This window comes from Sinohyriopsis cumingii, chromosome 12 (genome assembly GCF_028554795.1).
Source record: "Sinohyriopsis cumingii isolate HCF-2022 chromosome 12, ASM2855479v2, whole genome shotgun sequence".
NCBI classification, from domain to species: domain Eukaryota; kingdom Metazoa; phylum Mollusca; class Bivalvia; order Unionida; family Unionidae; genus Sinohyriopsis; species Sinohyriopsis cumingii.
In genome coordinates, this window is record NC_142972.1 from 112,491,312 (window position 1) to 112,518,699 (window position 27,388).

The 27,388-nt window shown below is 33.1% G+C and overlaps 1 protein-coding gene and 1 long non-coding RNA gene across 4 annotated transcripts; one reads left to right on the forward strand and one right to left on the reverse strand.

The window, feature by feature from the left end:
• The first annotated feature begins 2,831 nt into the window (after window positions 1-2,831).
• Window positions 2,832-26,871, forward strand: LOC149787263 (toll-like receptor 6). Of its 3 annotated transcripts, XR_016425138.1 has the most exons (4): window positions 2,832-2,966; window positions 12,322-12,451; window positions 17,117-19,856; window positions 21,982-26,871. XR_016425138.1 is itself a non-coding variant. In XM_089977765.1 (3 exons), the coding sequence occupies exon 3, from the start codon at window positions 17,211-17,213 to the stop codon at window positions 19,698-19,700; it is 2,490 nt and encodes an 829-aa protein (XP_089833891.1). In that variant the 5' UTR covers window positions 2,832-2,966; window positions 12,322-12,451; window positions 17,117-17,210; the 3' UTR covers window positions 19,701-26,871. The 3 variants fall into 3 exon arrangements, 2 of the variants coding, with proteins under 2 accessions (XP_089833891.1, XP_089833892.1); XM_089977765.1 differs by having other exon boundaries at window positions 17,117-26,871; XM_089977766.1 differs by lacking the exon at window positions 12,322-12,451 and having other exon boundaries at window positions 2,882-2,966; window positions 17,117-26,871.
• LOC149787264 (uncharacterized) lies at window positions 5,127-9,188 on the reverse strand. The gene is made up of 2 exons (XR_016425275.1): window positions 9,011-9,188; window positions 5,127-7,056 (listed from the first exon to the last, which is right to left on the reverse strand). It is a non-coding gene; the product is annotated as an uncharacterized LOC149787264 (long non-coding RNA).
• Window positions 26,872-27,388: the final 517 nt, after the last annotated feature.

Genomic DNA, 27,388 nt, shown 5'->3' on the forward strand with positions numbered 1-27,388 from the left:
CCCTACAATTGATTTGATTGCGTGTTTTATTTTCACAAATTGATTTCCAGTAAGGCCAACCTCACGACGTGATAAGAAATTGTTCATAAACTATGTACCAGGTATAATTATGCATTTTAAATAGATGCATTGATCACTCTTATTATACCACCAGCACCATCCAACAACATAGTCATGTCAACAAGCATTCCAGCATATCATAGATAGAACACCACCTGCATTGGTACGACATTACATTGTTGACAACCGACTGTGTGAACAAATGGTGTTCCAGTGAAAAGTAATAAATTGGATACATTGTCATGCAGTAGTGATGGAAAATCTGCAAACCAGTGTCAATATGTTGATGCCTGCCAATATACGACCACATAATTATATATGCACGTGTATGATTTGCTGAACAGTAAAGCCGAATTGCATAAGAAGGTTCTTGATTACTGTTGAACAGTTAAGTCAGCATCAGCTGTCACATCTATGTCGTCAAATATCATTTTGATGTTAGTATCAACATCACCTCGATTTGTAGGTTGACACGACACAATACCGTATTTTGGCTCAGTAAGACTATGTTGGTTACATATCAAAGTTGTATCTGGCAAGTCCGATAATCGTCCTGGACCCATCGATGTTCTCAAAATCGATTCGATTTCATTTCCATCGATTGGAGTAAAACGCACTGTTAAATAGCACCTTAATGCCATTGTTAACGAATTCCAATGTGGTATTGGTATAATAATCGTTAATTTCATTTTGTACGAGTTTTTCCTCAATTTTTAAAAATGCTTCACATGAAAGAAACAAACCCATACGTGTCTTATACTTGGAACTCTATTTTACGCTTACTAGGATCCCTGGTTGGCTGTGATTAATGATACAATTATAGCTTGCTTCAATCCACAAGAACTAGCGGCCCAATATCAAATGATGGATGCAAATAACTCATCGATCTGCGCCATTGCACAAACGTTTATCTCAAGTGTGCGCGATTCTACAGCAATTACCTGTGCAGAAAAAGTCACACTGTATGAGATGGTGATCAACTAGGTAACACTCTGGAATTTAGCTACATCCTCCTGCTGCACTCAGACATAGATTTCACGTAAGACGAAAACCATCTCAGTTGTTTCATTACTCACTGTCGATGTTGTATTTATCATGAATATATTCAACAAGCTGATGCATCAGTGCGCGGCATCTAGTTTTGTCCATAATATCATAAGTAAGCAGCAGCTGACCAATCGAGGCACATTGCTTGATAACTTCGGGTGTATATTTGCCCGCAACGAACATTTCAGATGGATTCGAAAGGTCGCTAGGATCACACAGTCCTCCACAAAGACCGCTTCCGTCCATCCACCTCTGCATTTATTTATCTTCTATATTTTTACATTATCTCATGAACATATGCATTAAACTCTGTCTACACGACTAATGCCACTATTTAATTTTTGTTAGCAAGTGTGTTAATTCTGATTTATTCTTTGTGCAGTTGTATCCGCATAGTCCAGAAATATTTTGTGTCTATAACTGTATTCGTCATTTGCCTTAATTTTATATTTCATATTATTTAAGTGAATGTGTACTGTTTCCGTTAGGTGTACACTTCTCTCCAGTCTCTATGTTTTGTTCGAACGGATGTGGTTTACGTTCTAATTAATTGGTGAGATTCCTTGTGTAAGTATGACCTGATTGCAAGGACTAAACCGTTGTTTGCATAATCTTGTATACATTACTTTGTGCGTTTTTCCTTTCGTTTGATACAACCGTGCCTAAATGTCAACATGTGCATTCAATAATCATGTATAATTTATCAAACAGAACATATATTCATATTTTGTGGATCAGGCTGATGTTGTAAATTCAAATGCACCGTAAATATAAATAAATATGTTTGATTTTAGTAGATTTGTATTCACTCTGTATGTGTAAACGTTTATAATCACCTGGCTCTCAAATTGGTGTGTACAGTTTCCATTAACAATTTCAGTATTACCTATAAAAAGTGTAATCATAATGAGATCATTATTTAATTCTGGCATAATCTGATGCGTGGAACAACGCAAACATTGTTTTCAAAAGCTTCACCCACAGGAAGGGCGTAACAAATTTCAAGTGAAACATGGGTCAGGCAAACTATGCTCATACTTTTTATTAAATTCAAAATTCGGTTTGTTTCCTTGCTGACTGAATTCCGACAAAATCGCATAGTCCTGAAATACATGATTTAATCGAATCATGTATTTAAAAGATTTCCCCACTTCTTCGTCTTAATAATAGTATGATACCAAGCATAAAAGGAGAAAGAAGGGTAGCGAAATTGAGTTTAAACAAATTTCTGCTAGGTTCCCATTTGAAGCATCTTGCCTCGGTTGCATACTTGACACAAAAGAAGGTTTGGAGTTTATAATGGAGAGTTCCATCACTGGATGAGCTAAACATATTTGTATCAGCAGATAGTACAAATGATGATAAATAAATTGGATACTTCTCTATTTTGCCCTTTCAGCCAACCGTACTGTCTGTATTATGTTTGCATTCCTGAACTTTGTGTACGTATGTGTATATGTGTGTGTATATGGGTTCAGGAAAATGAAAGGCGTGCCTCTTTTAGTTTCTTTTTTCACCTTATTATTATTGTTATTATTATTATTATATAAAGGTGATGTCTTCTTCAATATCATATAATTTGCTGAAATCAATTTCGACGTTGCCGTTTCAAAATCATACATAATAGTTTTACTTGCTGGATGTAACCACACTAATCATTCATCCGTTAAATGAAGTATTTCATTCGGTTTCAATATTCCATTTTTGTCGAGAAGGAAGTTTGAATGAGGTGTCATATGATTTGGTCGATGTATTATATCCATGTTAATGAGTTGTGACTTCGAATTTAATGTGCGCACATGTTCAACTAGGGAACTATCCTCTACCACATCCGTGATAATATCACATGCTTGCGAAAGGTAAGCAGATATTTAATTCGGTAAATTACAAGTTGATAGCAACATTCACAACTGTGTAGGTTTGTGTTTATTAAATATTAATATTTATGGAAAATGCGATATATTATGGTGTCGTATGAGTGAGCAAGGCACGGTCGTCTGTAAGAGTTTATGTTCACATATGTTGCATGTATTGTTGATGTTTAAGCATTACATGTACAACCGGTTTAGTCTGAGCGAAACGAATATCGTAAAATTAGTAGTTGTGTTAGTAATAAGTATTATCAGTAGTATTATTACAATGCAAGAAATTCATTTGTCATTCAATAACAACGTATCGTCTACGACGGCCGCGTTACTAGTACATGTTTGTGATTGGCAAATACACATTCAATTCGGTAAAGTAGAAGTTGATATAACATAAAATCGCACCAAGTGTAACAATAACTTGCATTCGATACATGTCTACCACCCCAATACATTACATATATAGGTAACTGAATAAAGACAGTGCTTTAAATGGTTTATATCATGTTTGTCCTAATTTCCGGAGTCTACAATTAAGAAGTACATGCATGCAATATATATATATATATATATATATATATATATATATATATATATATATATATATATATATATATATATATATATCCACTTACATTATGAACTAAGATAGATGATGTTAATATGTTCAAGGTTTCATAAACTTAGTAAGTAAATAATATATGCTGAATTAATTGTAGCTTTGTTCCTGAAGATTATATAAAAAAGGATTTATGGCAGGTACAATTAAAATTTTGTAGCTTGTCACAGTAAAAATGAATAGATCTTAGGGTCTTCAACCTAAGTTTCAAAGCGAGTCTTACCAGACAGTAAGTTGATATTCGCGTATCCTCATAGACAGGACTAAAATTAATAATGTACAACTTAAATCGCAGAGTGAAATAATGATACCGCCGTCATATGTTGAAACTTAATTCAAATACTACAGTCGTTTTACAATTTCAAAACGACCATTGGAAAAAGAGGAAATTACACTATCCTTTCAAAAATACGTGCGAGACCGTTACAAAGATATCTCAAAACAGACTATTTAAGTATTTCTTCTGTGGAAGATTTACACTTGTCAGAAGAGAAAATATGATCTTGCACGGTACCTAGAAGAGAACGTTTTCCAGCAATACAAATTACTTAGGTTGGCAAAGAGCAAACCATTAATTTTTTAGATGCATGACGTTGACTCCGAAAACAAAGGTATATGGAGATTTGTCATTATTCAAGTTTACCAAGCAGCAATATCATTCAAAGAATGCGATACTTTGCATGTACTCTTTCACGAAACATATTATTGTAAGCCACTCATTTTTTGAAGTAAATGACTTTTTTCATAAACATTATGGCGCGCAAGTTGGTTTATTATAGAACAATACATCACTCTGAAGGCATGCACTCAAACATACATACATACATACACATACATACATACATACATACATACATACATGCATACATACACACATACATAGTCCTATCGTATTTATATCAACCTTGAAAGTAGAATCAATAATTCTCTTCTAAAATCGACAGATAGCTTTTCTCTTCTGTTTTGGTTTACATCTGTGATCCGCTTTCTCATTCATTGTCTCTTGCTCTCTGTCTCTATAAATGTCTATCTATGTCTGTATGTCTGGTGGTCAGTCTGTCTGTCTTTCTTGGTATACATATTTATGTCTGCTGGATGTTTGGATAACGTTCAGTATACGTGTATCTACGTGATTAATTAAAGGACGTGTGCCAAGCAAGACCTATTATTATTTCATATGAGTGTGCCACACACCATCATAAACATGAGATTTCTTTACATACTAGATGCAATTATTCCTTTGATATAATATTTTTGACGAAACAATGTAACATAGATACAGTCAAAAACATGTGTGTATAGTCAGTCAAGTAAAATGTATTCATGCTTATATTCCTCTTCTCCTTATTTTTCATTATTATTACGATTATTATTATTATTATTATTATTATTATTATTATTTTATATAACATTTTTGTCTCTCTAATAATGTAATAATTTTATAAGTAGCCGTTTCAAACATATACCAGCTTTATATCTAAACTCCAAGATGTAAACTTATCAGTTATAACTCCATAGAGAACTACTGAATTTGGAGTGGATACCAAATTATTTGCTAGAAGTAAGTTTAGAAATTGTTATCATATTCTTGCTCTATGAATGATTCTCGCGTTACTTGTCTTATGATTTCGAACGCTGTGTCCCACCATTTTGAAACACGGTCTGATCGTATAAGTCTGGACATATACTACTGAATGATTTAAAGGTACGTAAACATTAAATTAGGTAAATTACATAGTTGGTAGCAACACGTACACATTTATATAATCAAGTGTTCATCGTAAACGAAAGTGCAAACATTAATGCGTGATAAGTGAAGAAATGATACGGATAAATACCTATCGTTGAGTTGTAATACGACGCTTGATAAGATTACTTTGATATTGTTGGTATATTTCTCTTCATGTGCTCACAATTTGAATAATACACATAAATACAGTATTAATTATCTATTTAAAAGTTGCATTTAAATATTTATAATTAGCATGGTAAGTGTCTCAAATGGTCAGTTACCCTGTGCCTTATGTTCCCATTTATAATTCATCAACAGTCTTCTTCCATGACAGTAATAAATCTCGGCATATGACTTCTAACAAACATCCTGTGTGCAGATAAATAATGAAAGGAATGACAATGTATTGAGCTCCCACCAAACATATGATACTTGTGTAACTAATGAACTTTACTGAAGGCATTAAACACCGATGCCATGACTGGATTAACCCAAAACCATGCCATCACATTTTCAAGAGGAAATAATGGTTATATAATTCATTTCAAGCAGAATTATCGTTGGGTCCGATGCGACTATATCTATATTAAAAGAGTTCCATCCCCTTTCAAATCCTCACAATTGATTCACTTATTAGACGGGAATTACCTATATTTACTTGACAATCTTTCACGAAATGCAGGGTGATATGCGTAATTCCTATCAGAACCGAGGTTGCGAAGTCTTTAGCTTGCTGAATTCTCAGCTCGAAGGATGACGTTTCAAATCTAGCATCGGGTTAGCCTGGGTTCGCTGCAGTGGTGTCTCCTTGGGACAAACACTTTATTCCGACTGTCTAGTCCCTAACTTGAAGCCTACGCTTATTTATGTGCCATACAGCACCAAACAAACTAAACAAACTATTTTCTACGACAGAGGTGTGAGTACGTGTGTGTCTTTCTATGTCTTTACCAAAATAAATCAATTTTTATTAGAGTTAACATAATTATAATCAAATTTCAACTGTTTGATATTAATCAATTGTTTACGAATGATATTTCTTTTACAGACTATTGAATTAGATTTGAATGCTTTCATTTTAACAAGAAGGAAGTTTAGATTCAGCTGTAATTAATACTGCCCAATATATGTTCTCCAAGCTAACTACACACATATTTCGAGTCGAATTTCGTTTCTAATCACGGAAGTATCACAAGCAAAGGAGCAGATACTAGTAAAATCCTGCCAAAGTTTAAGTCATTGAAGTATGAACTTGTAATAACAAGTGGAACTGAACTTAATGCAGTTTTCAATAAAAGGTAGGGTCAGGCTAGTTTTCTTGTGAGGCAATTAAGCACTTACGTACATGATATAAGGTCTGTAACGAAATGCTTGAAAAGTCTGCTCATATGACGTTTCGTACAAAAGTTACTAGTTTGTGCTATCTTTGAATATCAGTTCAAACAAAGTAATAATTACGTAGTCAGTTGATATTGACCACTGTCAGCAAATAACTTATGTCATTTTGGTTTGCTGTAACGTCTGCATTTATCGAGGTTATACCTTAGATGGCTACGTATCACTGCACACATATACATGTTCTCAACATTCTCCTTTTGTATGTGCAACGCAAACTTATAATAAGATTAGATACGCAGATCGACAGCTCTTGATGTAGGACTTCAACACGAGCTGGCCTCATAGTGCAGCCGTATATCTCGATGAAGCTCACCGGCTTTCAAAAAGGTATCCACCTTTGTAAAAAAAAAACATGTTTGTGAAAAACAGATTTATTATATTCCATGGAAATCAAAGATCTATGAATCCATCTATTCGTCAAAGGCAGGAAGTCAACCACATTTTTCAGTTTCCATGCGTAATAGAGACATGTAAAATAAGTAGTTTTCTAAACAGATTCTGGTTTAGAGAGAACCCTGATAGTGATTTAAACGTATCGTTTGCAACCATGAACTTTGATTCTGATAATGGTATGTGTAATTTAAATTGGTATTTGTAGCACGCATGGAAATTCGCCGTTTGTCTTTTCCAATCATTTCTTTTTCCTTCCCAAACGATTTTCTTAATGGTTATAAAAATAAAAACAAAATTAAAAAAAATAAAATAAAAAACAAACAAACAAAAAAAAAACAACAAAAAAAAAAAACAACTACAGTATAATCAAATCTGTATGAATTGACAACGCTGTCTGCTTCATTGCGTTGATTACAGTTTGTTATATTATTAAATGACACAATATAATTTGCAAAAGTGAACGTATAATCTGAAAACTTATGTCAATGTCGTCTTGCTATGATGTTGAAGTTTCTGTTGTTATTTGTATCATTGCCATTGATACTGTCTTCTTATCCTAACTGTACTTAAATAGGTTTGCACAGTTCCCAATTTCCATGCAGGTAAATGTTACCAAAGGACTTCTTTGGTGTTCATATAGCTAGGAAATGAATAACATTATTATGAGCTCACAAAAATGATCTCAAGAACAAGAATAAGTGTGATCTGATATGATTTGGATTTTTAACGTAGCTTTAACAATTGTTCATTCATATCGCTACGATGTCTGTACTGTAGCAGTTTATAGTGATGTCTAGCACTGGGTCAACGTCTAGTACCATTTTTGTAAGTCTTTGGCATGATTCGGCCGGGAATCGAACCCACGACCTTCCGCATCCGAGGCGGACGCTCTGACCACTAGGCCACTGGAGCCGTCACAAAATTAATTGGAGGTACATAATGTAGACGTCAATTATTAGGGAAAATATTCTATTTTTTAAAGCAGATAAAGACAACATACATAATGCATACCTCAGCTTATAATTCTTCTGTATTATTATTATTATTATTATTATTATTATTATTATTATTATTATTATTATAATTAGTAGTAGTAGTATTAGTAGTAATAGTAGTAGTGGTAGTCGTCGTATTGTCGTTATTATTATCGCAATTCGTAGTAGTAGTTGATCAATGCGGCTGTAAATCCCGCTGCCTCTCCATTATCATTTGTCTTATGTAGCTTTAGTTTCCATAGAGATGTTAGTTTGTGTGCATATATGTGTACTGTTAAGCGTATGCTTTTATATACCTGTCAAATGTATGCAAAGTCGGATCTATTCTAATTTTAAAAAAGTGTAGAGCAACTAAAATATGCCATTCTATACGTGCGTTTCAGTCACATATTTTTTCTGAGGACCACATGAAAGACACGTTTAGCATGAACGACATGTATATCATCTAACCATTCTAAGCATTAGTAGCTGTATTCGTTTTGGTATCAGTAACTGAAGAAAAAACGTGTATTTTATTTCAAAACGTACATTTCGCTGTACATATAAAAATCACCTGTTGATAGTCATTTTGAAACATCTAGTTCATTACAAGTGAACTTTAACATGAGTTAAATATTAATTATCGATACCTTTGAGAAAGCATTGAACTGAATTTTGAGTACTCCAGTTAGATAAAAAATTGTTTTGGAGTCAGGTGTCAGCATATCCTGATCTATGTTCGATATCCAGATTCCTGCCTTTGGGTTACGAACGTCTCTTGTTAACTTTGATAATTGTGGTATAGAAAGTGTTCATTATTTCGTGGAATGATTGTGATCGGTTTAGGAAAATGTCTTGTTGTATCAATTGTGTCAATTTGTTGTCTGTATGAACCGTGGGTTTTACTGGAGTGAACACTTACCTTGTAGTGAATGGACCACGTGTCAAATTGTAACATATTTATATTCATAGATGCACATACACCCAGAGTTTGTAAATTCATGACGGTCTCCCTAACGTGTAGTTGGTCTACAATACAAGCTATCCAGGAATATTTTGAAGCCATACTGTGTTTACCGGCTTATATGTAACTATTTTGGTTAGACTAAAATCTATTAATAAACTCCCGATGAAACGCATAAAACTTACACTGCACAATGATGTAATAAACTCAAAAATTTATATATTATAGGTATCAGAGCATGACGTAAACCATTACTGTGTTTCTTTGCGCGTACATTTGCTCTTGTAAATTAAACATAGTTGTAAAAGGATCTTATATATGGTAATGCATCTAGCAGTACGATATAGTTTTCAACCATTTATATAACTCTCATTGTAAGACATATCTATTCTGATCTTTAATTAAAATGAGATTTCGAGGATAATTCAAGTTCAACACACGGTTCCATCGAACAAAGCTGTTATTGCGATTCTAATTTCGACGTTAGTTTATATTTACAGGTGTTTCACTAACGAGAACTAAGTCGTTTTTCCTACATTTCTCATATACTTTACGTGACCATAATTAATGTAGCTGGCAGCCGTAAGTTACAACGTTTTTCAAACGTTGTTGTGGAGAGTGAGAGACTAGAGAGATAAGGTCATTTTGAGGTTGTCCCTGATACACCAATATATACAGCATAGTGGGTCTATCTCTTCAAAATATATTTAAAATATGTTTATTAAATGTTTTGATAAAACAAAGCGATAAACATGTGATACATTTTACTTTGTACATTAGCCCGAACAGCATAAACAATCGAGACATTAAATGATCAATTTTATGACACATCTGTCCAAAATAAATGCAATTAATTACCATTGAATATAGAGTACGTTAGGGTCAAGGAGGTATTCCATCAAATGTGATAGAGGATATGTTGATATTAGTAAGAGATATAACACCAAGATTTGGATAAATCTAAACTATTAGACGTAGTTGCTTTTCATGGCATGTTTTCATTAAGTATACAAGTGACTTTTTCCGTGTTTAACTGTGTGAATGTTCACATTTCCACTGTGTCAATGTCCCCATTGCGAAACATTGCAGGTTGTGAAATTAATATATCTGGCACTAAGAAATGATCAAAACTAAGTGATTTTAAATTTCAGTAAAAATATCACTGTTCTGATTGTAACTAATATACATTGCATATAATTATGTAGAAGGAAGCCAATACAAATTTAATATCAGAGTTGAGTGAACATGCAAACCTACCGCCAAAAAACAAAGTTTTCAAAACAGTTTAAGCCTGTCTGTTCAAAAGCGAATGAAACAATTTTGAGAAAAATTTGCCTTCACAGTGGAAATAGTAGGAATTATGATGCAATAGGGAGGTAATTAACATATTGTATTGGGAAGAGGATTAAAAGAGTGCAGGGAGGTAAGCTCACATTTCTTTGAGAGAACAATTACATAAATGATGAAGGAACATTATAGTTTGTATAAAGATATGTAACCATTGTACTCGGTTATATATATATATATATATATATATATATATATATATATATATATATATATATATATATATATATATATATATATATATATGCGTTATTTGACAACACTTATTTTATGAACTCAGACATTACACGAATTAAAGAGCGGTTTTGATAGAAGCTTGTCATGGATAGGATTTACCACCTTAAGTAGAGAGTTGCTAGACATCCATTATATACGAATTACATAATAACCGATCTAGCTGCAAGATCGAAAGATTTCATTTAGGAAACCTGACATAGCTTATTTATTACACGTGTTGAAGTTACCTGTAAGAGAGTTTTGTTGTAACGCGTCATAATGGCTTAATTTATTAAAACTCAAAACTGAGTTAATAGAATTAATCTTTTTAATGAAAAATATTATTTTTAAAGGGATTCAAACATCTATTTTCTGCTTCACGCATGTAGCTCACACATGGCTAGTGATGTTAATATCATACAGTCTTTCTTGAAACCTATTATAGAACATTCAGGGTAGTTACATGAACACTTATATATATATATATATATATATATATATATATATATATATATATATATATATACACATTCATCTAAGTATGAATATATGAAGTTTTAATATACATGCATATGTGTGTATATAAACTCTAAGAGTAATGCAAACTACATATATATATATATATATATATATATATATATATATATATATATATATATATATATATATAACATGCATATAATGAATTTATTTCAGACTTAAGTCCAAGAGAATAACAGTTCCAATTGCACTCAAAATAGGCCGTAAAAATAAAAAGCAATATTTATACAGCAATTTCCTCCAGCATGGATCATTGATTTGTTTCGACAGCAGGCAATATTCTGTCAAGACATTATTTATCCTAGCTACTCTACTTATATACAGGTCCTTTCAATTCTTAACAAAACACAATGGCTGTGGGAATACGTGTTCACATACATACCCTACGCACTTTGGTGCTGTTCTTATTGTTCTTGTTGATGTAAGGATCAAAGTAATTTTTAGCCCATTACGTCGGTATTGTTATAGCAAGTAAGTTGAATGTGCGCAATTAACCACATGGTTGAGCCTCTACATTTAAAGTCGCTTATTTAAATATGTTATAATGAATACATGTGAAAGAAAGTGTGACAGGTATACACCGCTTTGCTATGATATAACTACATACATTGTACAAATACCCGTAGCAACCGGCACCGAATATTATCTTTCCCTCCTTGAGTGGTAAAAGAAAGGCTTTAGTAACATTTTCGGCATAGTTTCATGTAAATTTAAGTCTAGTTTTTCTGCTGATTAAAAGCACTTTAGCTTGGAGGAGCCCAGGGTACAAAGAGTCCAAAACACAGCTAAGTTAAAACATTACAGCATTTGCGTATTTAAATTAATGTATATATCAATGTAGGGGCATGCACAGCGCATGTATACTGAACTGTTTTATTGACTAAATTAAAATATGTATTTCAGCGTGAATAACTTCATGAAATACGTAATATATTAAACAAAGATGTTGCATCATTGTATGGTTTCATTCGTTCATTTGAGTAATTTATGTAACTATAGCAAATGCATGCATATTCTTTGTAATTGCATTAAATAGTGATTGTTTTGTAGACTTTCAGCTTATAATGATCTCTTAGAGGGGACAAATATTCCTCTTTACCAAAATCCATGGTGCGTGTTGCTTCGTGCCGCTCAGTTTGTAATGTGAAACGTAATTCTAATTTCAGTATCGTCATATACTTTAATCATACCACTAGAAGATACAACTGTAATGGACGAATAAGCAGCATGCCAGACGAGCGAGCAGAATAGTCCTAGTGAGAACCTTGTACAAAGAAGGCCGCATGAGTCAAAGTGGTGTGTATGATTCAGAGTGTACTCTGTTCACACTGCCTCTGTATGATATATCCTTGAAAGTGGGCATGTCTTATTATATACCAGAGAAAACAACTTAAAATACATTCATAATTGTTTATTCGTTGCAAGGTGAGATGGAGATTCATACTAATCAAAATCAGGATAAATCTATTTAAGAATATCAAGACATTAACCCTTGATTTTGGATGGATGGATAGATTAGATAGATAGATCAAATAGATAAATAGATAAAATAGATAAATAAAATAAAATAAAATAAAATAAAATAAAATAGATAGATAGATAGATAGATAGATAGATACCGATATAAGATACAGAAAGTCCTGTCAACAGAGCATATAACAATTCCAAAGAGTTTATTTTGGTGATCATCATAATTTGTTCGTTATTATTACCAAAATGTATTGAATCTGTTTTGATTGTTGCCCTATATCGATGCCGACTCTTAGTGACTCTGATCTTATGACTTATTATAGTATTGTCAATGTTGTTAAGAGCTGCCCAAGGTATTTTCATACATTCCAGGAAGAAATACGCGCTATATATGTCGTAGAAAATGGTTTCAAGGATATAAAAAATTAAAAAATTTAGTAATACCATTTGTTGTTGTAAAAGTTCTAACCTGATAGTTGCCTGGTGGTCTCAAACAATGTTAACTTATTTACGTTTTCAATTAATCTAGAGCTTCTTTAGTAACACAGTGGCAAATTCGCATACGAGTGTTTATTTATTTCAACAACATCTTTGTAGTAGTTTACCGTCCATAAGAATGGCAATACGTCTGTTTTGAGCTCATGTGGACAAGAGTTTTCTTTGTTCAATTTGTTTGAAATGTGAGAATTGTACGCAAATTTCACAGCTTTTGCTAAAACGGACTGTTCAAAAGACCATGAAAAGACAGGGATCAGTATATCGGTTCGTTTACATCTGGAGTCTATTAGGGATCCCTTGGCTGCATTCCGGATAGACATTATAACTGATTGAATGAAATGACTAAGTTTTGTGCCATTTGTATATCTTTGATGCTCTTCTTTTTCAAATTCGTCAGTGATGTAGGAAAACAAAAGGGTGTGCCAATACTGTATAATGTTTTATCTGAAAACAGCATATGCAGAAAAATAGCTTATATTCAATTTATTCAAGATTGTATTTTTCAACCTTTAATTATCCCTGCGACTAGGAATATTATTCATACGTTTATGTGGAATTTCGTGATCACCATACACAGTCACTATGTTGTTATACATTACATCATAAACGGTGGACAAGAAGATGTGGAATTGTAATAGCTGTTAGCTATTTGTTTGTATCATTAACTGCTAAATGTTGCAGGACACGTAACTGAAACATACGAGGCATCATTTTAACTTCTAGCCATTTTTTTCACAATAACAGTACCATCCTCTGTCTCCCGGTACTCACCTGTGCATTTCCTACACTATTTAACACCTAAGGGTATAGAATCTGCACTGCTTTTAACGAAGTTTCTACTGCCATTTTCCGACATGTAAGACACTTTAAGACTCTTGACACTTGAAAAGACGTACAAACGAGTCACATCTAGCTGAGAGCAACATTGCATGGCGCTATTTATAACTAACTTTCAGTTTCTTTTACGCTCGGATTATCTACACATCGCATGTAATGAATATACTTTTTTCAACTGAACATTGTATTTAGATGTTACGTAAAATCACTCTTTTTGTGACTCATGGCATTCAATCATTCAAAACAATCATTTTTCTTACTATTAATCCCTGTCATATCAGGATACCTGTATATCAATCGGTCATTGACCTTCGTAAAAATTGCTTGCGTATACCGGTATGGCATCATGAAACCAAGGTAAGACTAAGGCTCTGACGTTGTCTAGTGACAAGTTTTTCCCAAGGAACTTACTCATGATTGGGACAGAGCTGCGCTTAAGTCTTGTCGTTATTCCCTAACATTGGGTGATGCTGCCTTCCACTCATACATCAGAAATTTACGAAAAAGCGAATAACTTTAGGGAAAAAATCAAAAGCAATTCATTTTAAGCAGTATTATGCATTGGTCCGACACTAACTGATTTGTATTAAACAGTTCAAAATCTTGAAATACATGGAACAACACTGCATTATCTGCCAATGCTTCGCTCACTCCAAGTGCTTAATACGATTTTATTGGACTTTAGATCAGGCAAATTATGACGATATGCTTAGTACCTACCAAGATTCGTTTGTGTTCTTGCTAACCTAAGTCCTACAAATATCTCACATTTTGACAATCAAAATTAAGTACGAATGACATAAGGGGAATCTAGTTTCATAATTGGACATATATAAGAGTTAGATTAGTAATGAGAATTAGTAATGGGCGAGGCGGTTATTTTCAACCATGACATTATCGTATTAGACATCGTTGATGCTAATAAATATTTGTTAACGGTAAGCAAACATTCAATTAGTAAAATTACACCTTTATTGCAACTGGTGAAACTGTATATATCCTGGCTTTTGCGCATAACTTATTCCCAAAATGCAATGCATTTGGATTAAAGAAACTGTGTACGTCGATATATATCATAATATTTTGAAAATAGCACAAATATAGGCTACAGGTATGAGTTATCTTATAAGCCTCAATTGCTTGTGAACTTTCAATATAAATTTAAAGAAAGTATTCATTATTCTATGGAATGAAAATGGTCTTTTTGAGACAATGTCTTCTTTAATCAATTAGCCTCTTTGCAATGTTTGCATTTAGCGAGGTTTGTACATGAAATAAAGACACCAGTTGAATACGTTATATTTTCCCCATTCAGATCTGCAACACAGTTATATTTGTTGTATATAGCCAGATTTTATACGCTTAATGTTTGACTGAATCATAATCCGGTCCGTACACCTTTCAAGACAGAAAACGTTTATAGGCTTTGGAATAGACTGTCAGGTTAGAGTACACAGCAATAAACGATCCCATTGCATACAAAGGATCTACACATTTGCATATGTCAAAATATATGAAATAAATATCTTCCTTTTCGATTCTTGCGAACTTGGATGAAGTAAATTAAATAGGGTTCTTAACTTATTTCATTAGTAGACAGACCCCTGATGAGCTTCAAAAATGCATTATGGTTATATATGATCAATTGGGATTATACGTTATTACATGATTAATTTAAATTAATATTGTTGCACGCAAAACTATGGGTTTTACCAATGCCACCATTGTCTTCATAAAACGCTAATGGTTTGACGATTCTACTAATAAGATGAAGAAGGTTTAGAATCAAATTATATAACACTGCATATTGGACTTCACCCTTTTCAACCATTGCGTTCATTTCTGATTGACCTGTTTGACCTATTTTATTTCATTTTGTCTATAGAACTAATACATAACTAAATTATTATCTATGTTTATGGGCATAATGTCAGGACCATTATCAAAAGAAGAAGTAAATATGTTTATTTGTGTCAGGGTTTTGGCCTTTCGTAAATAAATGTTTAGGTTATGATTTTGATTTAGTAAACATCAAGACCATTCTATAAGGTTCTTTTCCATTAGAGATTATGTATTTTTTAGACCATGTTAATTGTGAACTAAGATCAATTAGAGAACTATATAAATTTGTGATTGTGAGGACGTGGTCATTCGTACTTTAACATTTAGCACTTTCAATTTGTATGCTATATGTTGTGACCTGTAGTTTTGGGCTCTAATCGTTTTAGATGAAATTTTTGAATTCAATTGATTATTTATTCTAGGAATAAGAAAGTCATTTGATAAAATTCTTGGATAGAGACATTCACTGGAATTTATTGTATATTCAAACCTGGAATTATATTTCCGTGACTAAACAAAAGACTTTTGGCATGTTACCTGTTTTATAGCTACCACAGACACGTGATCGACTTCAATTTGGGGATTTTTTCTGGACTTTTACTGCATTTTATTCAGGACTTTAAATTATTATGGTATGTGCCTGTAATGTTTGGAATATTATGGGATTTCATTCATACTTTGTATTCTGGGGGAAAAATATTTGTTAATTTTTATTAAGCATGTTGTCTTTCACTATGTATCGATATTTGTGTTAATCTAATGATTTCAGATAGGTTTCTACCCAAAAAGACTATGTACGGGGCAAGGAGTTTCAATGCTCCTCCGTTGTATTATACTTCCATAATATTGAATTAAACTCTGCACGACAATGGGATAATTCATCCTGGAATCCTTGAACTGTGTTTTATTAAGAACCTATCATCATTGTATCAATGAATTCTACCGTAAATATGAAACTACTCAAGTAGTTTTTCTATTATATGAATCCATATGAAAATTCAAATGAGTAACGACACACAGTGATAGTTATCGGGTGATAGAAAAAGATATACCATATTCATTTTGGGGCCATATAATTTCTAAATGTAACCTATTTAACATTATGTGTAAATCTGTTCCCGACATGCTTTTATCAGCTTTTTACAGCCAGAAGAAGAATAAGAACTTAATTGGCTAATTGACAAACTTTAGTTCAAAATGAAATTTTTTTTCCCCCAAAAGTGAATACATCTTATAAATGGAATCTGAAAAATACTATGTGCTTATAATAGTGTATTTCCATCTGAATATTTTTTTTTTTTTTTTCTTATTCAGGAAAAGCTGACTCGCTGACAAGCGCCTCTGAAATTCAGCCAAATATGAAAACTAATTCGAGAAAAAATCCGAACTTTCAAAATGAGAAGACAATATGGGTTATGCCGGTGACTGTACAATTGATCTCATCCTTTCCGTCATGCCTTTTATTTTAAAACGTGAACATTTAAGTTTGATCTCCATCGCGATTCGAACGCTTGATCTACTAGCTAAAGAACGGAGACTAATTATGTACATATGTATCTTAGTGTATGTTATACATTTTTCTGAAGCAAGTTCAACTTGTACTGAGGATGGAATTTATTATCTCTGCAACAATATCGCCAGCAATACAGAATTTCCTCTTATATTACCGACAAATGTACAGAAAGTTACGTTGATGGGAACATGCGAAATTTACAATTCCTTCCCCGATGGACTTTTCAACCATCAAACATGGGCTAATGTATCAGAGCTTTCCATTCTTGAATTTACTAAAGTTGAACGTATTGAAAGGGGGTTTCTTAATGGACTAGAAGAGTTAAAATTTCTCTCTATATCATCATGTAAAGAACTCAGTCTAATTGATCCCGATATATTTCATTCTACACCCAATCTTGAAGGACTTTGTTTGGACGGGAACACAAGACTAAAATTAGATACAGTAGAAGCAGCACTAACTGATAAAATGAACAATCTGAAATATCTGTCTTTAATTGGAATACAATTGTATAAGCGGCATGTTGTCCTGGGAGAGAACTTTTCGAAGGCTCTTCATAGAAAGAATCTTACGTATTTGGATATAAGTCGAGTCAACGTTATATATGTGGAACATGCAATCGTGCAAGATTTGTTCGCAAATATAAAATACTTAAATATTTCTTATTCTACAACGGTTACGCGTTTGGGGAAGAAAGATTTCCCTATATCGTTAATCAAAAACATTGAGCTTTTGGATTTCACTGGTTCCCAGTATATTATGGGGGATTATACGATAGCAGGGGAACAGCTGATAGAAGTGGCTGATATGCCAGCTACAGTGTATTTATTTATCCAGGGTATCGTAAATCCAGTTGCTCAAGTAAGGCTTAATGTAAAATTCAGTTTTGAGAATTGTGACATCAAATTTCCCAAAATGATAGACTTAAGCAAAAACAGCATAACATTTTTAAATATTACATTTCTTGGAGCCTGTCGTTTTCATGCATTAGAGACATTGAACCTAGCGAGTAACAATATGGAATATATATCGCCACATTTTTTAAACATTTTTCCTTCGCTGAAAATTCTAAATTTGTCCACTAACCTATTAATCAAGATGCAGGATATGGACGATTTTTCCTATTTGTTCTCCCAAAATAATGACCTTGAGATAGTTATACTACATAATAACCTTCTTACTTTCGTGCCATCAAATATATTCTTATCCAATTCAAAGCTACGCATACTTGATCTGAGTGAGAACGAACTCTCATATTTGAATATCGATCTCAGCAATGCAGTAGATATAAAGTTAATTAATTTAAGAAAAAATCGGCTGAAAAATTTACCTGCAACCTTCTGGGAACAATTCGAGGGACTAGTTTGGAAGCAAGACACTGTAAGCAATGAAAGAACCGCTATGACGAACATTTTGCTCAAACAGTTCCAAGATAGAAGTCTTATAGGAAAGAGGTACCGATATGGATACAACGCAAGCGAAGATACCCAATTGGAAGAATTGCATTCAGATATTCCACAATATTTAATGATTAATATATTTGAGAATCATTTCCTGTGCGATTGTGACACACTAGTATTTATGGAATGGATTTTGTTTACAGATATTGACATCGTCAATAGGACAGCATTGGCATGTAAATATGGCAATAAAGAAACGTTGTTAAGCAATGAGCTTTTCGAAATGATGAAAGGAAACTGCCGGCTTGCAATTATTTTCGGTATTGGAGTTGGGTCATCAGTTGCACTAATAATAAGCATATTTACTTTCGCCATCACAATCAAACGTAGGTGTAAATCGGCACATCTAAACAAGGACCTAGGAAACCTCAAGAAAGAAATTCTGCGGGAGAACGCAGATTTCAAATTTCTTGTATTTCTTTCATACTCCAGTCAAGACTCTCAAATCGTAGACGAAAACATCTTGCCTACATTAAATAGGTATATCAGTGAAACGTTCAACACAGAAAGGGACCTTGTATGCACTGGAGCGGATAATTTTGTTCCTGGAATGCGAATCATAGAAGAAATACATCGATGTATTAATGAAAGTCTCGTCGTAGTCACTGTAATAACACCGGCATTTCTCCAGTCTCACTGGAGCCAGGAAGAATGTGTTGCTGCGGTAGATAGACGCAGGCACGTTGTGATTCTAATGAAGCAGCATACAGACACATCTAGGGCAATTCCAACAATACAACATCTAATAGGGAAGTATACCAGAGGGACCTGGTCGGATAATGAAGGCCACTTTGTCATTCGACCCTCCTGGAATACAATTTGTGAGGGAATAATTTGTGGAGCAAGTGAATCTTTTCGACACTATTGGAGACAAAACGTTATCACCCCTACTGAAGAACATCTTATGGTAGAAGGAATGGCATAGTACACATACCATTGTCTTCCCTGCACAATCCGTAATTCATTACAATTATGAAAATGTTTGTGCATTGTTAAATTGAAATATCCCTGTCGGAAATTGAGTGTTAGCATGTGGAAATGACCATTATCTTCAGGCTGACTTCCAGCTCAAATATATGGAGTAAGTGGTACAAATGCATTAGTTATCCATATTAGAGAAATTGGGCTTCATATTTGGAAGTGTTGGCCTTTAGTATAAGGCAATCGATCATAAATTACACGGACCGTAAAGAAACTTTCTATGACTTTAATGAATAATTGGTGCAAAGAAATACATTTAAATATATAAGAATTCACTTTGTGTGTAACTGTGATACCCTTATGGAACGATTATATTAAATGTCGCCTTTGTAGTAGACATGATTTGCTCGATTTTATTTTATGTATGCAAACGAATATTGCATTCCATAGTTAACACAAATAGATAATATTTAGTCCATTTACTGGACTCGTTTCAATATGACAGCGCAAATAGAATTTAGAATGTTAGAATTAATGTAAATTCTTCTTTACTTCACTTTAGTATTAAGATGTTAAATTCTTCAATACTAATTGTTCATTCCTAAATGAAATCAGTCAATTCACTTGGAGTTTTGAAGAAAAGCGTTACATTATTATTGTTGTGTTAGGCACTTTTCATTCTTTTCGTCCTCTAACATGTGAATTCAAACAGCGACCAATTCCATTTGGATTACATAAACTTCGTATAACTGCATGTCAAAGAAGCTTGAAACCCTACCTCATTACTCCCTAGAAATTATCTCCCGTCGAGAATTAACCTCAAAAATATGTCTTAAAAATAGTCATGACAGAAAGATATGTACATGGGAATAACAAGCTACATGTGCATGGAAGAAAACAGATATTAATACAGATTTAGCAAGTTCTATATCAGTCCATCTCGGTAATGATTTTTCAACGTTAATGTGATTATCTTATGAACATATAATTTGCTTTGTTTGTTAGTTTTGGTTTTGTATTTCATTACATGGTATTATAAGGTAACATTGTTTGTAGGACCTGACCATGTCCAAAACCGAGTTCGTTTCTGTTTGACCCAAACTTATGCGCTTAAATTCAGTATTATTTTTAACAGATGAAGTAAATATATTTATTTCGTTCTAAGTTTTGAAATTGCCTGAGTGACATCCAGGATATAGTTTTAATTTTGTAAACATCAGGATCATTGCAAAACATTATTATACCTTAGTTGTGCTTTTGTGTGGAGAAAATGTTAACTGTGACACGAGGTCAAGTAGAGAACAATATATACGCTATCTGTTTAGGCTCGAATAAACAGTAACATAAGAAAGGGTGAAAACGACAAACTTTCAAAAAAAAATCATAATTTATTTCCCTTGAAAAATTCTGTAAAAATAAGAAACAAACTATGAACTTATGGTTTTATAGAATCAATTCCAAAAATATCCGCGAATCATCTAAGAAAAAAATCTTGGTAGTCCTAATGACAAAATGTTCTATTGATTTCACCTTGGAATTGCGATGTCGAATCCAAGATGGAAGACAATGACGGTGAAATCTAAAGTTCCTTGAAGAAATGACAATTATCACTCTGGTTTCTGATAGCTGAATAAATTTTATAGAAAACCGTTCTTGTTACAATTATTAAATAAGCAAACATATTTTGTAGACAAATAACTACATTAATCCTTTTGAATCCACGTACTGTGAAATAACGCCAAACAACTTATTTGAAATAACTCCAAACAGCACAACAGAACATTTTAACCTAACCTAAAGCCCTTAAATGACCTTGACAACAACCAATCATTTGAAAGCAAAGACAGAACAAGGTCGGAATCTAGGCCAACACTTCGTGTTTACAAAACTAACAATCAAGGTCAAACCATTTCCTGAAATAGTATCATCTCTAGTTAATACATTTACATTGTAATAGCAAAAATAAAACAAAAATTGAAAACTGAAAAAGAATTAAATTAAAATAAATATTAATTAAATCATATATATCTAACTCCTTCCCCCCATAAAATTGATTTATATGATAAAGCTTTCCTTTTGCCATAGATTACTTATACATGATATTAAGAAAAACATAAGAATTGCTTATATGAATTATAAACAGTGTGCATGGGATAATACATTGTTATAAACGGGAAAGTACATCTGCTATTCAATTATCGTTTTGATTGATGTGTCTAATATCAAGATTATATTCCTGTAACAACAAACCTTAGTAGTGCTTTTTTATTTTATTTTTCATCTAGCGGAGGAAAGCAAGGGGATTGTGATTACTAAATACAACATTCGAAATAGAAGCTGAACTAAGGTAAACTTCAAAATGGTGTAGTGCCAATATCAAAGTCAAACATTCCTTCTCGATTGTTGAATAATATTTGTGGTGCTTATTTAATTTCTTAGCAAAATAGAACACTGGATAATCATTACCATTTTTATCTTCTTGAATCAAAACTGCTTCAACCCCAACATCACTGGCATGTAAGAAGCTGTAAGAACTGGTGCGCGTTTAAATATGGCTCTCAACTTGACAAAAGCCTCCTGACATGTTTCAGTCCGTTGGAATATGTTTTTCTTTCTCAATAAATTTTTCAGGTGTTCAGGAATTATAGAAAAATTGGAACCAAACTTTCGGTAGTGTCCGGCCATACAACAAAATCGTGTCAGTCGCTTTTTAGCGGAATCTGCCAAAATAATTTCAGAAGGTAAAATTTGGTGAATACTTTCCCGATCTTATCAATACAGTCATCGATTCCTGGTAATGGGAATTGATCTGTTTTTGTCACACTATTCACCTTTCTATAAACAGTATACATATGGAAAGTTTTACCTGGCGTCGGAACAAGTATGCATGGTGACATCCAGTCACTTTTACTTGGCTCTATAAAATCATTATCCAGCGAATATTGAATTTCATTTTTCAAGTATTCCTGTTTCAGTGGGTTCATCGTGTACGGGTGTTGTTTAACATGTTTGGAATTTACAATTTCATCGCCATGAAATTTTTTTTGTCCTTGTGATAAGTGCTCATATTCAAATAATAACTGTTTACGTTCATTTCTTTCTTGCTCTTGCAAATGTGAAAGTTTCTGGTCCAGATCTTTCATAATTTCTGAATTCCGAAGATGTGTCACTCCAGTATATGGGGAATCTGATGATACTCCCTCACTTATATTTTCACTGAATGGGACATGTACTACTAAATTAATTATATGTTTAACCTGGCTATCTCTTTCGATATAATGGTAGTCCTATAATTTATTTAGTACCCAGGAACACTAATATTATAATTTAACTTATTCTTTGTCTCCTTAACTTTGTTACGGCCGTAATATCAAAACTGTAGAAAAATGTTGTGAATGAGCAGGAGAGACAGAATTCCAGTATTATAAGACTCAATTTTTCTCTCCGGTATAGTTCTGTCAAGCCATAAATTAAATTTTTACTTGAGTTGGTGAATGCCAAATTTAAGCAAATTTAAGCATAATAGGCTAGAGACTTCCAGGCCTAAAATTTGACAATTGACCCGATTGAACAGATTTGGATAGGCCAGATTGATTAAGAACTTTATCAAAGCTTTAACTATTGTTCTAAATTTTATATGCCTCGAGGGAATTTCCTTTGTAAACCTTGTTGACGCACACATAATGGTCAACTCGTATGGGTTACCTACTTGGTCTTATGTAAGGGACCAACACAATCTACGATAATTCTGCTGAATGGTTCGTTAAATACAGGAATAGGTTGTAAATGAGCCTTGGGAATTTTCTGATTTGGTTTATCTACCATCTTACATGTACGACAAGATCTTCAGTATTTACGATCATAACCTTTGATTTTCGGCCAATAGAAGTGATTTAGATCATGTGATAAGTTTTATTAATCCCTAAATGACCAGCTAATGGACTTTCATGGGCCAGGCTAAGTAGTTCGTGTTTCTAAGGTTTTGGAACAACAATTTGATAGTTCACGGACCATTCGTCATCAGCAGGTACAACGAGAGTTCTTACTTTTCGCATAGGAATACCATTTTTAATGAAATAACAGAAAGGAATTCAGTAGCTTCAGTTTCACTAATGGCCTTCTGAAACAAACAGAAGATCACAGGATCTATTTCCGTTTTCACCCTGATTAGAATAAAGAGAATGAGTCGTTAAATGAAGATCACTGTGATCAATGTCTTCTGATTGATTCAAACAAGAAGTGAAAGTGACCTCATCAAAGCCTGTCAATACATGTGTTAGTTAAAGGAATACGTTCCTTATCAACATCATTCTCAAGAGCTTTCTTTGCCATTGCTCTGTTAACTAAACAAGCTGTAAATAAATTAAGGAATTTGTTCTCAATTGGATCGACTTTCTGATCCAAGCAAGGCTTGTCAGTTACAACACGTGGATTAACCACTACATTGTGTCCAGCTAGGTCGTTGCCTAGTAATAAATGAATGCCTTCAACGGGTAAAACAGACCGTTCTGACTGTCACCGGTCCTGAAACTAAGTATGATGACAAATGTACACAATGGAGAGGAACATTAACAAAGCCACACTATACTCATTGAGTAAGAACACTTTCATTAGAAGAAGACTTTTCAGAAAAAGGCAATGTACCTGACAATAATAAAATCTGAGAAGCTAAAGTGACCCTTACAATTTCAATAGGGATATGTTTCCCCAAATCACCCAAAATTGGCATAGAACCCTTCGATATGAATGGTTCATAATTCTCCATGATCAAATCAGACTGAGGTTTATTAGACCCAACAAATTTATTACTTTCAATGCATGACCGTGACTATAAGCAAGACCATTTTGGAATAGGTCTGTCATGATTCTGATGCCTATATTTCAATTTGTAGGAATAAAAAAAAGTGTTTATTTTTCTTGTAATAGGCACACGTAGAAAGTGACAAGGATCTTGAATCGAGCTCTTCTGAAGTTTGATTTTGAGAAGTTGTGCCAGTTTGAGTTTTAAAAGGACCTGTATTAGGCTCAAATACTTTTGTGCCATAAGACTGATGAGTAGAAGTCTTATTTACAAAAATAATTTTATGAGTTCAAGAATACTCATCAGGAGCACGCGCATCATTGTCGAAGGCTTCAATCTGATGCTCGTCAAGAAAATACTTAATGTCACTATGTACACAGTGTTTGAAATCTTCAAATAATATAAGTTGTTTGGGACTTTTATAATCTCGTTCAACTTTCTTGGCTATCTATCAAACAACTGTTCTTTTTCTCTAGCAAATTCATCATGACTTTGTCCTGCTTCTTTTCTATAGCGTCTGAATTTGTGTCGCTAAGCTGCAGGGAATAACCCATAACCCCTTAGGATGCATTCTTTAACAACATCATAGTCACCATTTTGCTGAATTGTCAGTGAATTGTAAATATCACCAGCGTTACCAGTGAGCACACATTGTAATATCTGAGTCCAATGCTCCCTTGGCCATTTCACATTTTCAGACACGTTTTCAAAACGAGTAAAATATTTGTCTACTTCATTTTCTCTGAAAGGGGCACTAATATATACTCTTTGCAAGATCAAAACTTAAATATGGGATTTGAAGTACGAATGTGCGTTTCACTTGCCAGATCCATTTCTTTTATTCTAAAGTTTTATTCCCTCTCTTTCTCTCGTTCTTCTTTTTCTAATTGCATTTGTATTTGTTCCTTTTGTAACTATAGTTGTCTTTCTTTCTCTCTTTATTGTATCTCTTTCTCCTCTTTCTCATATTTTAACTGCATTTGTTTTTCTTGTAATTGCATTTGTCTTTGTTTCTCTAATTTGGTTTTGCTTGTAAATCCATTTGTGCCTCACTTTCTTCTTCGACAAGCTTTGAAAAATCAATAATTTATTTCAGTGGAAAACTGCAGTAAGAATAAGAACAAAATGAAAACTTACGGTTTTATAGAACCAAATACAAAATTAGCCCAGAATTATCTAAGAAACATTTTTTTAGTAATCCTAATAACGAAATGTCCTACTGATTTCACGTTTGAATCCTGACGAAGAATCAAGACTCGAAGACAATGTCGTATGGTGAAATCCATATTGTTGAAGTCTACAGTTATGAAGAAATATGAATTATCATCCTGGTTTATAATTACTGAATCTGTTAAAAATAGAAAACTGTTATTGTTCCACAATATTAAATGAGCACATATATTTTCCAGAAAAATAACAAAACTAATCATTTTGAATCCAAGTAATTTGAAATAACTCCTAACAGCACGACATAACACTTTATCAGGCCAACTTCTACTAAAAGTAATTCTCTAAAACAGAGGTTATATGGGCTTTCTAAAACATAAACACGGGTCACGTGATCATCTCTTGGGAGTTTCTAGAAGCCAAACAACTGTCAAAACGCACCTCCTCTCAGTGTTACCCTGACGAAAGCTAATCATTTTCTCTAAGAAATAAAGAAAGTTTGTTTACATTTTAAACCTAAAGCCCCAAAATGACCATGACAGCAGCCAATCATTTTAAAACAAAGACAGAGTTTGTTTATCAATTTTGAAATAAATTCAGCATCTCTAGTGAATAAATTTATAATATAATAGAATAAAAATTTTCGACTGACAAACAATTAAATTAAAATAAATATCAATTAAATCATATATGCGAAACTATCTCTCTCTCTCTCTCTCTCTCTCTCTCTCTCTCTCTCTCTCTCTCTCTCTCTCTCTCTCTCTCTATATATATATATATATATATATATATATATAGACTGAAAAGATTGTATTACTTGTGCCTTAAGTCTTAGTACAATCAAGCTATTTTCGTCAAATTATCAAATTCAAGTCATTATTATTTCTGGAAATACAAAAGTGTTCTGATGAAATTCTTAGCTATAGACATTCACTTGAATTTAAAGTGTTTTCAAACCTGGAATTTAATTTTCGTGATTCAATAAATGAATGTTGGTACATGAACAAACTATGCGTTATAGCAGACACAACATCGTCGTTAGTTTTCTGATTTACTATATGCTTGTACTTAGTTTCATCTAGCACTTTCAATTATTATTACTTGCGTCTTTAATTTAGGATCATTTTGGGATTTATTTCGCAATACCGTAGGTACTATTCTTTCGATTTTCACTTTGTATTCAAGGAAATAAATTATTTGTTAAATATTACAGAACTTGTCGTTCACTCTGTTATGTTATTTTTAAGAGCATAGATTAATTACAGGTTCCTATATTATAATAACCATTCCTCATGTTTGTTCGACAGAAATAATTTCCTTTCACTATTTGTTAACAAGAATTTTTTTAAAATGCACTTAGTATTGTCTATCAACTAAGGACTTGACTGTTTACCTGTTGCATTATCTTCTTACTTTCCGACCTTATGACTGACATTATACTGATATGGAATACTGTGTGAAGCAAATTTGAAATGTAAATATAGTTAGTGAGCATTACGTGATGCCATGTCGCTATCGTTTTTTTATATTAAATTTGTGTATGTAGCTTCCTTTTTCTTCTGTCATATTCCTTTTCACATATTATCTACGTTTATGATATCACACTTTAATTGACATTCTTGGGAACAAAGAAACATACATATATTCTATCCTTAATCATCAAGGATCAGACGATGTGCTTTATATTTTGAAACATTGCCGAAACGATTTTGTCTTTCTGAGGG